Raw genomic sequence first — 16,324 nt, forward strand, 5'->3', positions numbered from 1 at the left:
TGGACGGGGGCCCCCCGCCCTCCACGCGCCCTGCCTCATTCTCCCTCCCAGATCCTCGCCGCCCCCGCTTAGCATTCCCGGGGCCGCCACCTTCCCTTCTCCCTGTAACCTCGGGGATGTCCTCGACCCGACCGGTGGTACCGACCGAGGGCCCTCCCCGAGGCGGGGCCCCGGGCCGAGCGCTTGAGAGAGGACGCTAGTAAGCGAAATCCCTGCCCTCGAGGAGTTCGGGGGGTGGTGGGGGGGGGACCCTCGGAGACGTTAAGGGTGACGGCGTTTAAAGGAGGGGGCTAGGACCCGAGCGCGGGGAGGCGAGGTGGACGGGTGAGATCGATCCAAGACGGCCTCCTTTTCCGGGTCGCCCCCGCGCTCGACTGCGTGACGCTCACCCCAGCCCCACGGCACCGCGAGTACGGTAACGGCGGTGTTAAGCGCTCACTACGGGCCGGATACGAGCGAAGCGGGGGGGAAACCGTCCCTGTCCCCCGTGGCTCATGGTCCCGATCCCCATTTCCCAGTTCAGGGAACGGAGGCGCGGTGAGGGTCACGCCGCGGGCGCGTGGCGGAGCCGGGATTGGAACCCGTGACCCGACTCCCGGGCCCGGGCTCTATCCGCTCGGCCATGCTGCCGTGATGTCGGTACGAAGCGCTTACTATGTTCTGAGCGCTGGGGGAGATACAGGGGAATCAGGTGGTCCCACGGGGGGCTCACGGTTAATCCCCGTTTTACGGACGAGGTGACTGAGGCCCAGTGAAGCGACTCGCCCACGGTCACCCAGCTGACGGGTGGCAGAGCCGGGAGTCGAACTCACGACCTCTGACTCCCAAGCCCGGGCTCTTCCCACCGAGCCGCGCTTTCATATCCTGGCTGTCTCCTATCTCCCCTGCGCGACGTCCGGTGATGTCTGAATCTCCCCTCCCCGCCGGCCCCCGGGGGTTTTAAGATCCTGGCGGGGGACTGGATCTACAAACCACCGTGGCGTACTTTCCCCGGCGCTTGGTACGGTCCTCCGCACCCAGCACTCGGTCGGTACCGCTGACGGACGGCGGGTTCGAGGGTGGGGGGAGAGCCGCGGGAGTGCTCGACGGTCGGGTGATCTCTCCCTCGCTCGATGGTTCCGGACGGATCACGCCTTCCAAGCGCCTCGTACGGCGCCGAACGGAATCCGACTGGACGAAACCCCCGGGGGACGGGAGGCCACCGGCCGAAGTCGGGGAGGAAGGCGCCCGCGCTCGCCTCTTCCGCCCGAGGCCCTTCGGGACGGTCGTCGCCGGTTAGGCCTCGCCGGAGCGTCGAAGCCTGGGGTCGGTCGGGCGGGGGCGACGGGTAATAATGATGTTGCTATTTGTTAAGCGCTCACTATGTGCAGAGCGCCGTTCTGAGCGCTGGGGGAGAGACGGGGTCATCGGGTGGTCCCAGGTGAGGCTCGCGGTCAACCCCCGTTTTACGGACGAGGTGACCGAGGCGTCGAAAGCCAGGCGCCCCAGAAGGCCGCGGAGCGGGCCGGGTCCCGGCCCCGGCCCCCGAGCGCTTCCCGTAGCCGTCTGCCGTTTCGTTTCTCTCCACCGACGTCCGCCTGGACCGGGAGCCCGTTGCGGACGGGGAGCGTCGCCCCTCGGCGTGGCGGCGTGCTCTCCCGGGCGCTTCGAACAGTGCTCCGCCCCCAGGGAGCGCTCAGTAGACGCCACCGGACGACTATATTCCAGGCCCCCCCCCCCACCCCGGGCGGTCGGTGCCGCCGTTGGATTTCGCCCCGGCGGCCCGTTGGATAGGATTTCTTGAGCGCTTCCTACGTGCGGAGCGCTGCGCCGAGCGCTTGGAATGGACGAATGGGTAACGGAGACTGAGGTCCGGAGCCCAGGGGTCCGCCGGGTCACGCCGACCTGGCCCGGGAGGAACAGGCCGGGCGTTCTCCCTCCTACCTGGAGCGGGACCCCCGGGGAGGGACGGTGACTGTGTCCCACCCGACTACCTGGTATCCACTTCAGTGCTCGACGCGTCCTGAGCGCTTGGACCGACACCATAAAAAGCAGGGAGCGCACGACGATAAAGATACCGGTTAAGCGCTTATTAGGTGTTCTGACCCAGAGCCCGGTCGTCGGGCGGGGATCGTCTCTGCCGCCGAATTGTCCGTTCCAGGCGCCGAGTACGGGGCTCTGCACGTAGTGAGCGCTCAGTAAATAGGATCGAATGAACGAAAGCGTCAAAGCGCCAAGTAAACGGAGAGTGACTCAGTGGAAGGAACCGGGTCCGGGGAGTCGGAGGACGTGGGTTCTAATCCCGGCTCCGCCCCCTCTCAGCCGGGTGGCCTTGGGCAAGCCGTTTCACTTCTCTGTGCCTCGGTGACCTCATCTGGAAAATGGGGATGCAGACCGGGAGCCCCATGGGGGACAACCTGCTGCCCATCCATTCATTCAATAGTATTCATTGAGCGCTTCCTACGCGCGGAGCGCTGGACCAGGCGCTTGGAATGGACAAATCGGTAACAGACGGAGACGGCCCCTGCCCTTTGACGGGGTCACGGTCTAATCGGGGGAGGGTCCATCCCAGCGCTTCGCACAGAGTAAGCGCTTAACAGATACCGTCGTCGACATCACTTCGTTTCTCTGGGCCTCAGCTCCCTCGTCTGTGAAATGGAGGTTGACGTCCCGCGTGGGACGTCCTGGTAAGCTCGTATCTATCTCAGCGCTCGGAACGGGGCTTGGCCCCTAATGAGCGCTTAACGAATACCATCGTTATCGTTATCGTTATTATTATTTGGGCCACTCTGTCCGGCCCGATTTGCCCGTACCCACCCCGGCGCTACGAGGAGGGGGAGACAGACCTCGAGGCGAGGCCACAAGGCATCGGTGTGAAGAAATAGCGTCAGGAATATACAGATATTCATAAAATGAAGAGAACTAACAAATACGTACCTACATGCGCAAGGCGGGGAGGCGGGTAGAGCGGAGGGAGCGAGTTAGTCCGGTGCCTGGCACCAAGCGAGCGCTTCCCAAATACCATGATTACGATGATGACGGTGCAGTGCCATTCACAGAGAAGCGGCTTGGCTCAGTGGCAAGAGCCCGGGGTCGTGGGTTCCAATCCCGGCTCCGCCGCTCGCCAGCTGGGTGACTTTGGGCTTCGGGTCACTTCGGTTCCCTGGGCCTCGGTCCCCTCAGCTGTAGAATGGGGGCGAAGGCCGCGAGCCCCACGTGGGACAACCTGATGGGCTCGTATCCCCACTCCTCAGCGCTTAGAACGGGGCTTGGCACGTAGTCGGCGCCGAATAAGTACCACCGCCATCCTCCTCATCACTGCATTTCTCCGGGCCTCGGTTTCCTCATCTGTAAATAACAAGAATGACCAGGGTACCTAAAGAGCCCGGGCTTGGGAGTCAGAGCTCACGGGTTCGAATGCCGGCTCTGCCACTTAGCTGTGTGACGGTGGGCGAGTCACTAGACTTCTCTGGTCCTCAGTGCCCTCATCTGTAAAACGGAGAATTGATCGTGAGCCTCACCTGGGACAAGCTGATTACCCTGTATCTACCCCAGCGCTTAGCACAGTACTGGGCACATAGTAAGCGCTTAAATACCAACGTTATTGTTATCTGTGAAGCGTTTACTATGTGCCCAGCACTGTGCTAAGCGCTGGAAATGGGGATGAAGACCGTGAGCCCCACGGGGGACCACCTGCTGACCTCGGATCTATCCCAGCGCTTAGAACGGTGCTGGGCCCGGAGGAAGCGCTTCGCAGATACCATCACCGTCAACATCATCACTTAATTTCTCTGGGCCTCAGTTCCCTCCTCTGGAGAATGGGGATGAAGACCGGGAGCCCCACGTGGGACCACCTGCTGACCTTGTATCTACCCCAGCGCTTAGAACAGTGCTGATTAGACCGTAAGCCCGTCAGAGGGCAGGGACCGTCTCTATCTGTTACCGATTTGTCCCTTCCAAGCGCCTAGTCCAGTGCTCTGCCCACAGTAAGCGCTCAATAAATACTAGCGAGTGATTTATTGCTATTGTTCTTGTCCGGCCGTCTCCCCCGACTAGACTGTAAGCCCGTCAGAAGGCAGGGACTGTCTCTTATCTTTTACCGATCTGTCCACTCCAAGCGCTTAGGACAGTGCCCTGCGCCTAGTCAGCGCTCAATAAATACTATTGAAGGAATGAATGAATGAATGACTGCGAGGCCGGCAGGCGCCTGCAGGGGGCGCGGGCGTGCCCGGGGTCCGCTCTAGCCCCCCCGCGCCGCGCGTCTCGTTGGTGCGGGCCGGGCGGCGCGGCGCCGCACTTCCGGGGTCGCCGGCGACGCTCTTTCCGGCCGCGCCGCTCGTCGATGGTCGAGGAGGAATGTGAGCGCCCTTCCCCCCCCCCCCCCCCCCCCCCCCCCCCCCCCCGGGACCTGCCCGCCTGCAGCGCCGCGTGCACCGGTGCAGGGATGCACGGCTGCACCGGTGCAGGGATGCAGGGATGCAGGGATGCATGGGGTGGAGGAGAAGCAGCATGCATCTCACAGCGGGCCCGGGAGGCGCAAGGTCACGGCTTCGCAGCCTCACCACCCGGCTGCGTGACCTTGGACGAGTCGTTTCCCTCCCTCTGGGCCCCAGTTCCCTCCCAGTCGTTTCCCTCCCCCCCCCCCAGTTCCCTCCCCGGAGAAGCAGCGTGGCTCAGTGGAAGGAGCCCGGGCTTGGGAGTCAGAGGTCATGGGTTCGAATGCCGGCTCGGCCACTTGTCGGCTGGGGGACCGTGGGCGAGTCACTTCACTTCTCGGGGCCTCAGTGACCTCGTCTGTAAAATGGGGATTAAAACTGTGAGCCCCACGTGGGACAGACAACCTGATTCCCCTCTGTCTACCCCAGCGCTTAGGACAGGGCACGGCCCGTAGTAAGCGCTTAACAAATACCAACGTTATTATTATTATTATCCCCTGGAAAATTCACTCAATAGTGAGCGCTTACTATAGACTGTGAGGGCCTGGATCTGTTACCGACTTGCCCATTCCCAGCGCTTAGTACGGTGCTCGGCACATAGCGATGATGTTGGTATTCGTTCAGCGCTCACTAGGTGCCGAGCACTGTTCTAAGCGCTGGGGGAGATCCAGGGTCATCAGGTTGTCCCACGTGAGGCTCCCGGTCTTCATCCCCATTTTACAGAAGGGGTAACTGAGGCCCAGAGCAGCGAATAATAATGACAATGCTGGTGTTTGTTAAGCGCTTACTATGTGCAGAGCACTGTTCTGAGCGCTGGGGGAGATACGGGGTCATCGGGTCGTCCCACGTGAGGCCCACAGTCAATCCCCATTTTACAGATGAGGGGACTGAGGCCCAGAGAAGTGAAGTGACTGGCCCACGGTCGCCCGGCTGACAAGTGGCAGAGCCGGGAGTCGAACCCACGACCTCCGACTCCCAAGCCCGGGCTCTTTCCACTGAGCCACGCTGCTTCTCGCCAATACCGCGATGATGATGATTATTACTTCCTCCATTTCCGCGGCATTTCTCCGGGTGGCAAGGATGGAAGTCAGACTTCGTTAGCGCCCGGTTCGGGAGCGGGTGGGACCGGGCTCAGAGGAAAAGAGGCTCCACTTCCCGAGACAGACACCCCGCCGCTTTCTGGGCCCTTGGGGATAGGGGGAACCGTGTGGGTGATGATAATAACCGATAAAAACATTCCATAGTATTTATTGAGCGCTCACTCTGTGCAGAGCACTGGACTGAGCGCTTGGAATGTGCAAATCGGTAACAGATAGAGACGGTCCCCGCCCTCTGACGGGTTTACGGGGTAATCGGGGGAGACGGACAGACAAGACCAATAGCAGTAATGACGATGGTGTCCGTTCAGCGCCCACCCCGTGCCGAGCACCGTCCCGAGCTCCGAGCGCTGTCCCGGCCCGGGGCCGACGGGTTGAGCCCTCTCCCTCCGGAAGGGGTGGAAGCAGGCGAGAGGGGGGCGCGGGTCGGCCGAGCGAGGGGCAGGTTCGGGGCAAGAAGGTGACGGGAGAGGACCTGCGGCGTGGCGGCGTGGGCCCCGGACGGGGGGGGTCGGGTTTGATTCCGGGGCCCCCGTCCCCCCGTTTGTCCCCCGGCCCTCAGCGGGAGCGGGAAAAAGGCCCTCGAGGTCCTCAGGGACAAGGGGCAGCGCACGTGGGGAAAGCGGGCGAGGGCGGTCGGTCGTACTCATCGAGCCCTTACGGCGTGCAGAGCGCTGTACTGAACGCTCGGAATAGGACACTAAACCGGCACGTTTCCTGCCCACGGTGGCCAGTTCAGAGGGGGCGTTAGTTCTGAGAGACCTCCAGCAGATACCGCCTCACGAGGTTGGCTCTCCTCCAGGCGGGAAGGCCTCGGACCACCTGGGTGCCGAGATCCGGAGCTCCGGAGCTCCGGAGCGGGGCTGGCGGGGAAGGAGACGGGCGGAGATGGGCAGACGGGCCTGAGTACCGCAGAAGCAGCGGAGCCTAGCGGGTAGGGCCCGGGCCTGGAGTCGGAAGGACCTGGGTTCGAATGCCAGTCTCCCGCCTCTCTGCGGGGTGACCCCGGCCAGGTCGCTTCACTCTGCCGGGCCTCAGTAAATGGGGGCGAAGGCTGGGAGCCCCACGTGGGACAGAGACCGTGTGCTCGCGAGGCTCAGCGGCAAGAGCATGGGCTCGGGAGTCAGAGGTCATGGGTTCGAATCCAGGCTCTGTCAGTGGTGTGACCGTGGGCGAGTCGCTTCACTTCTCTGGGCCGCAGTCACCTCATCTGGAAAACGGGGATCAACCGTGAGCCTCACGTGGGACGACCTGATGACCCTGTATCTCCCCCAGCGCTTAGAACGGTGCTCGGCACATAGTAAGCGCCTAACAGATACCGACGTTATTATGGTTATTACGGTTCCTGGCACGGAGTAAGCCCGCGGCAGATGCCGTTAAAAGAAAGAAACAAGGGCCGGACAGAGCAGGAATCACCCGAGTGACTTGTCCCGGCAGGATGAGGAAGGCTCCGGTCCTGCTGTTCCTGACCTGGGCCTGTTTCCTCTTCTACGCGGGCATCGGCCTCTTCACCAGCGGCTTCCTGCTCACCCGCGTCGAGCTGACCAACCGGAGCCGCTGCCGGGAGCGGCCGGGGCCCGGGCCCCGGGGCGGGGGCGCGGGGGTGCCCGGGGCCTGCTGGACGGCCCCTCGCTTCGCCAGGGTCCTGCTGGTGGTGATCGACGCCCTGCGCTTCGACTTCGCCCAGAGCCGGCCCGGCCTGCGGGACCCCCGGCCCTTCCAGAACCGGCTGGGCTCCCTGCGGCAGCTGCTGACCGGTCAGCCCCGCCACAGCCGGCTCTACCGCTTCCGGGCCGACCCCCCGACCACCACCATGCAGCGCATCAAGGCCCTCACCACGGGCTCGCTGCCCACCTTCGTCGACGCCGGCAGCAACTTTGCCAGCTACGCCATCCGGGAGGACAACCTCATCGGGCAGCTGGTGCAGAACGGTGAGGACGGGGGAGGGCCTTCCCTCGGGGGTCTCGCGCTCCGCTCCCCGGGGGGGGGGCCTCCCCCTCTCCGACCCGGAGACGGCGGAGCCCCGGGCGAGTGGGCCGGGTGGCCTCTGAGCCGAGCCCCCCTCCCCGGGCAGGCGTCGGCCGAGCCGGGCCTCCGCGTCTCCCCCTTCTCCTCTCCCCCTCCCCCGTCTCCGTCCTTCCCTCGCTCCGGCATTTCGTCTAGAACCCCTCCCGCCCGGGCCCCGTTCCGCGGTCACCCGGCCTGCGGTCCGTGTCCGGGCCCGGGCGAGGGGGCGGGGGCGTCGGATCGAGGCTCGCCCGGCTCGGGGGCGGCCGGCCCCGTCCTCGGGGCCTGGCGTGAGCCCCGGCCGGCCCCGCGGCCCCCGGTCCGAGCCCCTCCGCCCCCGTCTGTTGGCGTCGCAGGGAAGCGTGTGGTGTTCCTGGGGGACGACACCTGGGAAGGGCTGTTCCCCCGGGCTTTCGCCCAGGCCTTCTTCTTCCCCTCCTTCAACGTGAAAGACCTCCACACGGTGGACGACGGCATCTTGCGGCACCTGTACCCCATCGGTAAGGCGCCCTCCGGCCCCCGGGGTCGCCGCCGGATCCCGGCTCCGCGCGGAGAAGGGGGAGTGGGCTCGGGCGGAGGGGTGACGCCGAGCGGCTCTGAGCGGGAAGGGGCCCCAGCCTCAGTGCCGCCTGCCTGGGGGTCCCGGGGGCAGTGAACGGAAGCGACTGGGACGTGTTGATCGCGCACTTCCTGGGCGTGGATCACTGCGGCCATAAACACGGGCCCGACCACCCTGAGATGGCCAAGAAACTCACCCAGATGGACCACGTGCTCCGGTGAGCGGGCGGGCGGACCCCGGGGCGAGCCGGCGGGAGGTGGGGGGGGCGTGGACGGGCCGGGAGGGGGTCCGGCCCGGCTCGAACCGTCCGAAGACGGTCGGGCCCGGCGGCGGCGGGAAGGAGCGCGGGTTGGGGGGCCGGGGGGCGGTCACCGGCCGCGCCGGCGGGTCGGGCGGGGAGAGAGCGAGGCGCTTCGGGGAAGCCTTCCCGGGGGAGACGGCCGTCGATGAAGGCGTGAGACGGGGGTGGTTTCTCTCTGTCCCGGCCGGCTCGGTCCGGGCCGCAGGAGCGGGGCCGGGAAGGGGCCCGGCTCCCCGCCTGAGACGAGAGGACATCCGGCCGGCCCTCGGAGGCCCCGCGGCACGCTCCGCGGCGGGACCCCCCTCTGCTCGGCGGGGGGCAGCCTTACTGGTTGCGAGGCGGCACGGCTTCCCTAACCTGGCGTTGGGCAGATCTCCAGTGACCCGTGCCGTTGCAGCCTCTGTTTCTCCTGCCCCCGGCCCTGCCCCTCTGAGCCCCTCGAGGGCCCCCTTCCTCGAATTCTCCCCAGGCCCGAGTGGCCGGAGCCGCCTGGGGCGGACACGGGCCGAGGGGTGGGAGAGGGTGGGCCGGGGCCCGTGTGCGAGACGGCGAGCGGGGGAGTCCGACGGACCGGGGAGAGGGCCGGGCCGGGGTCCGGGAGAGAGGCGGAAAGAAGGCGGGGGATGGAAACCGGCTCTCGACCTCGAGGGGACGAGGAGAGGTGCAGAGCGGGGAGGAGTGGCTCGCCTCGCCGCGCCTCACCCGATGAGGTCGGTGATGACGGGATCCGTTAAGCGCCTCCTCCGTGCCGAGCGCCGTTCTAAGCGCCGGGGTAGATCCGCGGCGATCGGCCCGTCCCGCGGGGGGCCCACGGTCTTCGTCCCCGTTTTCCGGATGGGGGAACGGAGGCCCGGGGAAGTCAGGCGGCTCGCCCGAAGTCAGCCAGCTGACGGGTGGCGGAGGCGGGCTTAGAACCCACCGCCCCCGACTCCCCAGCCCGGGCCCTCGAAGCCAAGGCTGCTTCTCCGCGGCTCTCCCGCCCCGAGCGCCCCTCTGGGGAGGCGGGGCGGGGCCGGCCTCTCCTCGCTCCGGGGTCGGGGGCCCTTCCGGGCGCCGAAGAGAGGGTCTCGCGGGACATCCGGGAAGGGTCCGTCCCGGGCCGGTCCGCTGCCCGCCGCCGGCGGGCTCGGTTTCTCCGGGTGGGGGCCGAGTCCTCAGCCCGCCCCCGCGTCCGCGAGCAGGACCCTGGCGCGGTCCCTGGCCGACGACACGCTGCTGGTGGTGGCCGGAGACCACGGCATGACGGAGACCGGGGACCACGGCGGGGACAGCGAAGGGGAGGTCTCTGCCGCGCTCTTCCTCTACAGCAAGACCCCCCTCTTCCCTACGGACCCTCCGCGGGTAAGGGGGAGCCCCGGGGGGCCGCCGAGCCTCCCTCTCCTCCCTCGTCTCCCGCCCCCGCCTCCACCTTCTCTATTTCTCGTTCCCCTCCCTCCCCGGCCGACCCAGCCGCCTCGCTCTGCGGTGCCCCTCTTGCGAGGGGGAGACCCTCCTCTTTCCCCTTCCCTCCCTCCCCGTGCCCAGCTGTCCCGGCCCAAGCCCCCTCCCCGCCTCCGCCGCCCGCCCTTGGCCGACCCCGCCGCCTCTCCTCCTCGCCCCCTCCAGGAGCCGGAAGCGGTGGCCCAGGTGAACCTGGTGCCGACGCTGGCGCTGCTGCTGGGCCTGCCCATCCCGTTCGGGAACGTCGGCGAGGTGATGGCGGAGCTCTTCTCCGGCCCGCCGGCCGGGACCGCCGGCCCCCGCTCGGCCGCCCTGGCCCAGGCCTCCGCCTACCACCTCAATGCCCAGCAGGTTCGTGTCCCGGACGGGGAGGCGGGAGCGGGGGAGCGTGTGGGAAGAGGTTGGCCGCGTCTCCTCCCCCGTGCCCCCTCAAGCCCACTTCCGCCACCTCCCCCCTCCCGTCCCCCGATTCTCCCTCTTCCCGCCCAGGGCCGGGCTGGGGCCCTTCCTCCTTTCCCTCGCGAGGCGAGGAAGACTCGGAGCAACGTGGCCTAGTGGGAAGAGCCCGGGCCTGATGATGATGACGATAATACGAACGATGACAGTACTTGTTAATGATAATAATAATAATAATGTTGGTATTTGTTAAGCGCTTACTATGTGCCGAGCACTGTTCTAAGCCCTGGGGTAGACACAGGGGAATCAGGTTGTCCCACGTGGGGCTCACAGTCTTAATCCCCATTTTACAGCTGAGGGAACTGAGGCACAGAGAGGTTAAGTGACCTGCCCGCAGTCACACAGCCGACAAGTGGCAGAGCTGGGATTCGAACTCGTGAGCCCCGACTCCGAAGCCCGTGCTCTTTCCACTGAGCCACGCTGCTTCTCCAAGCACCGACCGTGTGCCGGGCACCGCCTTGAGCGCCGGGGAAGATGCGGGTCCATTCGGGTCGGCCCGGTTCCCGTCCCCCGTGGGGCTCACGCGCTTCTCCCCCTTTTACGGGTGAGGTGGCTGAGGCCCCGAGAAGTGAAGCGACTTGCCCCGGGTCGCACAGCAGACGTAGGGTGGAGCCGGGATTAGAACCCGGGTCCTTCCGACTCCCGGGCCCGGGCCCCAGCCACTAAGCCCCGCCGAGTCGGGATCCCTCTGCCACGGGCTTGGCGTGTGAAGTCACTTCCCTTCTCTTGCCTCGGTTTCCTCACCCGTCAAATGGGAACTTAGCGCGCGTTCCCCCGCCCGCTCGGACGGTGGGCCCCGTGTGACTCCGTCCCGTCGGATGACCCCAGCTCTCCACCCCGGCGCTCGGCGCGTAGTAGGCGCCTAGGGGACGCCGGCGGCGTTCTCGTCCTCCACCTCCTCCCCCTCCGCCGGTCCCCCACGCTCTCGGGGGCCGAGGCGGGCCCGTCCGCCGAGGCCTCCCCTCTCTGCCGCCCGGAGGTCGGTCCGAGAGGAAGAGCCCCCGTGGCGGGCCCGCCCCAGGGACGTACCCCTCGCCCCCCCAGGTGTCCCGCTTCCTGCGCACCTACTCCCTGGCCGCCCCGGACCTGCCGCCCAAGGAGTTGCGGCGCCTGCAGGACCTCTTCGACGTCGCCTCCTCCGACTACCGGCGGCTCCTGGAGCGGCTGGACGAGGAGCCGTCGGGGTCCCCCGAGCTGGAGGCCGAGCTGCTGGAGGTGTGCCGGCGTCTGCGGCTCTTCCTGCGGGGCGCGAGGGCGGCCTGCCTGGAGTCGTGGGCCCGGTTCCGCCCGGCGCGGATGGCGGCGGGGGCCGCGCTCCTGGCGGCCGCCTGCCTGCTCTGCCCCCTGGCCTCGGCCCTGGCCGCCTCCCCGACGTTCTCCTTCCGGGCCCTGCTGCTCCGGCCCCTGGGCTGGGGCCTGGCCGGGGCGGGGCTGCTGGGGGCGGGGCTCCTGGCCGCGGGCCAGGGGCCGGAGCCGGTCCTGCTGGGGGCCGGGGCCGCGGCCGGCTCCCTGCTGGGCTTCTGGCGGGCGGCCCGGGGCCGGCCGTGGGGCGCCGAGTCCCTCCGCCCGGGCTCCTGGCCCGCCCTGCCGCTGCTGGCCCTCAGGGCGAGCGCCCTCTTCTCGGACAGCTACGTGGTGGCGGAGCGGCGCGTGGCCCCCTTCCTGCTGCGCTCGCTGGCCCTGGTCCTCGTGGCCCGGCTGCACTGGGGGGGCCGCCCGGGCCCCTCCGAGGCCCCGCGGGCCCTGGGACCGCTAGCCTGCCTGCTGGCCTGCGCGCGCCTCTCGGACCTCTTCCACAGATGCCCGGAGGAGAGCCCCCTGTGCCGTTCCTCCCCTTGGCTGCAGCCCCTGGGCGGCGTGGGCAGCCCCCGGGCCCAGAACCTGTGGTACGGGGCCTGCGTGGGGGCCCTGGGGGCCCTGGCCTACGCGGCCCGCCGCTGGCTGAGCCGCTGCGGCCGGCCCGACGCCGCGGCCCCGCCGGTGCTCTTCGTGCGCTGGGGGCTGCCCCTGCTGGCCCTGGGCACGGCGGCCCACTGGGCCGTGGCTTCGGGGGCGGACGGGAACGCCCCCGCCGGCTGCGGGCCCTGGTGCGGGGGGTCCTGGCGGGGCTCCCGCGGGCCCTGTTCGGCCTGGCGGGCCTGGGGCTGGGGCTGCTGCTCTGGCGCCCGGTGGCGGTCTCCGCCCGGGGCGGGCCGGCGGCCCCGCCGGGCCCCGGCCTCGCCCCCTCCTCCGGGTCGCCCGGCCGCCCGGCCGCCCGGGGCCGCCTGGTCCCCCAGATCTACCGGCGCCTGCGGGAGGCCCTGCGCGGCGGGCCGGGGGCGGGGACCGGGACCCCCGGCCGCCCGCCGCCCCGGCGGCGTGTACTCGGCCGCCCTGGTGATGACGCTGGCCCTGCTGGGCTTCCCGCTGCTGCTGCTGCACGCCGAGCGGCTCAGCCTGGCTTTCCTGCTGCTCTTCCTTCAGAGCTTCCTGCTCCTGCAGCTCCTCGCCACCACGGGCCCCCTGCACCTCCCGGGTAGGCCCTTCGTCCGGTCAGCCGTCGTTAAGGGGCACTTACCGGGCCGAGCGCTTGGGAGACTACAGCGCGGCAATGGGGACGGTCCCCGCCCGCAACGGGCTCACCGTCTGGACCGGGCGGATACCGGAGGCCTCCTGGGGGGGGCGGGGGGCGTGGTGGGGGGCCTCCGGGGGTCTGGGGAGGGCGAGGGGAGGAGATATCCACCAGGTCCCTGAGCCCCGGCCCGCCTCCCTCGAGGGGCCGTCTCGCCAAGCCCCCCCCCCCCCCCCGCCTCCGGGCAAGCCCGTCCCTCCCGGGCTCGGACGTCGCCGAGAGGGCGGACCCCCTCGGCCCGTGCCCCCTCTTGTCCGGAAGCCCCCGTCCCTCCCCCCGGCTGCCGGCCCCGGGCCCCGGGCCCCTTTCCCGGCCGCCCCGGGCCCTGGCCCGGACCTTCTCCCGTGGCTTCGGTCCTTCCCGGCCGAGGGCCGACGAGAAGCGCCGGTGGGGGCCCGCGGCGGCAGGCTCCACCCGGAACCGCCTCCCCGCTTCCGCCCGGCCAGGCTTCTTCTCCGTGCCCTGGACGGCTGTCTCTGCCTGGGCGCTCTCGGCCTCCCAGTTCTTCTACGCCACGGGTCACCAGCCGTCTTCACCGCCATCCACTGGAACGCGGCCTTCGTGGGCTTCCCCGACGGCCACGGGGCCCCGCTCTTGCCGGCCTGCTGGTGGGAGCCAACACCTTCGCCTCTCACTTCCTCTTCGCAGGTAACTCGGATCGTGGGGGGCCGGGGGGAGCCGCGGAGACCCCGCTCCGTCTCCCTGCGGCCGCCCTCCCGTGCCGTGTCGCGTTTGGCTCCTCCCTCCGGCCTTCTGAAATCTCCCCTGCGTCTCTGTTGGCCCGCGTCCTCCCCGCCGTCTTCCCTTCCCCGCCTCGGCTCGACCTCTCCCCTTGGGGCACACGCTCTCCCCGGGTCCCCCCGGCTTCTCCCCGTCCTCCGTAAAGTTCCGGAGCCCCGACTGGCCCCCGCACGCCCTAAGGGTCCGGGTAGCCGGCCGGACCCGCCCCTCCGCTCTCGGGGCCGAGAACCTCCCGGCACCAGGCGTGACTCTCGGGCTACGGGGCCTCGTCGCTCTCCGCGGGTTCCGATTTTCCGGCCCGCTCTGACCCCGCTAGGTGTTTCTCTGGCCTGCTCTGCGTTCGGCCGACGGAGCCCCGCCCGGGATCTGTGGCGTTGGGTTTTCCGGCCTCTGGGGCTCCGTTTCCTACCTGTTCCCCCCCCCCCCCCCCCAGATTTCTCCCCGGGGGGACGTGGCGGTGGGCTGGAGGTGGGGGCGGGGCGGGTTGGCTCGGGCCTCCCCGGTGACCCCTGGCCCCCCCCCCCCCGCGGTAGTCGGCTGTCCGCTGCTCCTCTTCTGGCCGTCCGTCGCGAGGGCCGGACGCCTCGAGGAGGGAAAGCCCCCGTCCCCGCCCGCCCGAGGACCGCGGGAGGAAGCCGGGGAGGCGGCGGAGGAGACGGAGCCGCCGACGGAGATGCGGCTTCGGGACGCCCCCGACCGGTTCTCCGCCGCTCTCCTGCAGCTCGGTCTCAAGTACCTGTTTGTCCTGGGGCTGCAGGTGCGGCGGGAACGCGGAGAGTCCCGCGGGAAGTGTCGCCGGGGGCGGGCGGGCGGGGGCGGGCTGGAGCTGGGCTTCTCTGAGGGCGAGGGTCCAAGTCCGAGTGACTCTGGGGCCGGGTCGCGGCGGGCCCCCGGAAGACGGAAACAGACGCCCCCCTCCCGGTCGGGGTCCTCCGGGGGGCCCGGGGTGGGGGGCATTGGACGGTTCCCTCTGGTAGCCGGAACGACTCCCCCCGGGCACTCTAGGGACCGGGCGAGTAGCCGCGCCGGGTTGTCCTCGATGCCAAGTTCCCGACGCCGGATTCCCGCCAGGCTCCGATCCGGGGCACTCCACTCTTCGCCCCCTTTTCCATCCCTTTCCTCCTCCCCTCCTCCAGGTCCTGGCCTGCGTCCTGGCGGCCGCTGTTCTCCGGAGGCACCTGATGGTCTGGAAGGTCTTTGCTCCCAAGTAAGCGGTCGGCCTCGTCCACCGACGGGCTCGGGGAGGCTCCTCCACCTGACGTGGGGTTCTGGGCCCACCGTCCAGGGAGGCTCGGATCCTAAGAGCGCCCGTCTGCCAGGAAGGGGGACGCCGTGGAGCGGGGGGCCGGCCTGACCCCAGCGGGTCGACTCGTGGTAGTTACTGAGCGTCTTGCTTGTGCAGAGCACTGGTACTAAGCTCTTGGAGAATGTGATGTGACGCAGTTGCCAGACACGTTCCCCGCCCACAAGTGCGGCTAGAGAGCGGGGCGAGGGCTAGCTTTAGCATCGAGAGGACCGGGCTGCGGAGGGGAGGGTCCGAAACCGAATCCAGAGCGGCGGAGGCGGGCGGATGGGAGGGAGCGGAAAGTCGTGACGTGACGGGTGACTTCCGTGGAGGGGGGAAGAGGGAAGGAGCAGAGTTGGGCTTAGCGGGAAGGAGAGGAGCCAGTCGACCCCATTCCCAGGCTCTGGGGGGGGGGGGGCCGAGGGCGGGAGGGGGGAGCACCGGCGGCGAGGGGCACAGACCGAGGAAGAGGGGAGGAGGTGTCGGGGTCCGGGCTGATGTCCCGGTGTCCGCTCCGCTCGCCCCGCAGGTTCCTGTTTGAGGCCGCGGGCTTTGTGGTGAGCAGCGTCGGGGCTCCTCCTGGGCCTGGGGCTCGTCATGCGGGTGGACTGCGCCGTCAGCTTCCCTAGGTGAAGCAGCTCATCCTGGCCCGGGCCAGGTAGCGCCGGGGGGCCGGGCCCGGACTCTCCCGAGGGGCCCGTGGCCCACCCGCCCTCCAGGGAGCCCCGACCGCTGGGCCCCCGGCCTCCCCGTCTCCCGAGATGCCTCAACGGGCCGGACCGACGGGGCTCGCGTCTGCCGGAGCGGGAAGGGAGGCGCGCCCCCCCCCTCCCCCCCAAAGCCCCGTGTCGGCTCTCTAGGGGCTGGGTCTCGCAGCGGAACCGTCTGCTGGCCGCGGGACGGTGGATCTTCAGATTACGGGGCAGGGGGTTCGGGCGGGCCCGGCCTCTTGGGGCCCCGCTTTCCTGCAGAGGGGCCGCGGGGCGGAGGTGAGGGTGGGAGACTGGGGTACCGGAGAGGCAGTCTGAGAGCCGTCCTCGCTGGGGCGGCGGTGGGGCGGCGGGGGAGTACGGTGCCCGAGTAGAGTGAGAGCTGCAGGGCCGGTTCTTGGCGTGGCGGGTTTGGGAAGCCAAAGGATTGACCTCTTGGTGGGGGGGGACAGAGAAAGCAATAAAATCTTCGAAGACGGACTTTGCGTGTGAGTCTTAGGCAGAAAGCCTGGATGTTTCGGGGGCCGGGTGTCGAGGGAGGGCTCATTCCTCAGGACCTCTCTTTGCTCCTTTAGCGTGTCGCGAAGGTTGGCTGGGGGTGGGAGCGGAGGGGGCGTCCGCACAGAGACCCCCGGCTGTTGCCCGAAAGGCTTTCAGACGTTTTCCTGGCTTTGTGACGGCCAGAAGCCCCTCCGGAGAACA

General features: G+C 68.9%; 1 protein-coding gene across 1 annotated transcript; it reads left to right on the forward strand.

The window, feature by feature from the left end:
- Positions 1-4,289: 4,289 nt before the first annotated feature.
- PIGO (phosphatidylinositol glycan anchor biosynthesis class O) lies at positions 4,290-16,102 on the forward strand. Its single transcript, XM_029061536.1, is given in 16 exon segments — positions 4,290-4,337; positions 6,950-7,443; positions 7,876-8,019; positions 8,172-8,295; positions 9,561-9,720; positions 9,985-10,170; positions 11,320-12,333; positions 12,336-12,583; positions 12,585-12,790; positions 13,333-13,413; positions 13,416-13,472; positions 13,475-13,534; positions 14,161-14,384; positions 14,764-14,834; positions 15,442-15,481; positions 15,483-16,102. Coding segments are annotated over 16 exon segments (3,174 nt in total). The 5' UTR covers positions 4,290-4,335; the 3' UTR covers positions 15,546-16,102.
- Positions 16,103-16,324: the final 222 nt, after the last annotated feature.

Source organism: Ornithorhynchus anatinus, chromosome 3 (assembly GCF_004115215.2).
Source record: "Ornithorhynchus anatinus isolate Pmale09 chromosome 3, mOrnAna1.pri.v4, whole genome shotgun sequence".
Taxonomy (NCBI): Eukaryota; Metazoa; Chordata; class Mammalia; order Monotremata; family Ornithorhynchidae; genus Ornithorhynchus; species Ornithorhynchus anatinus.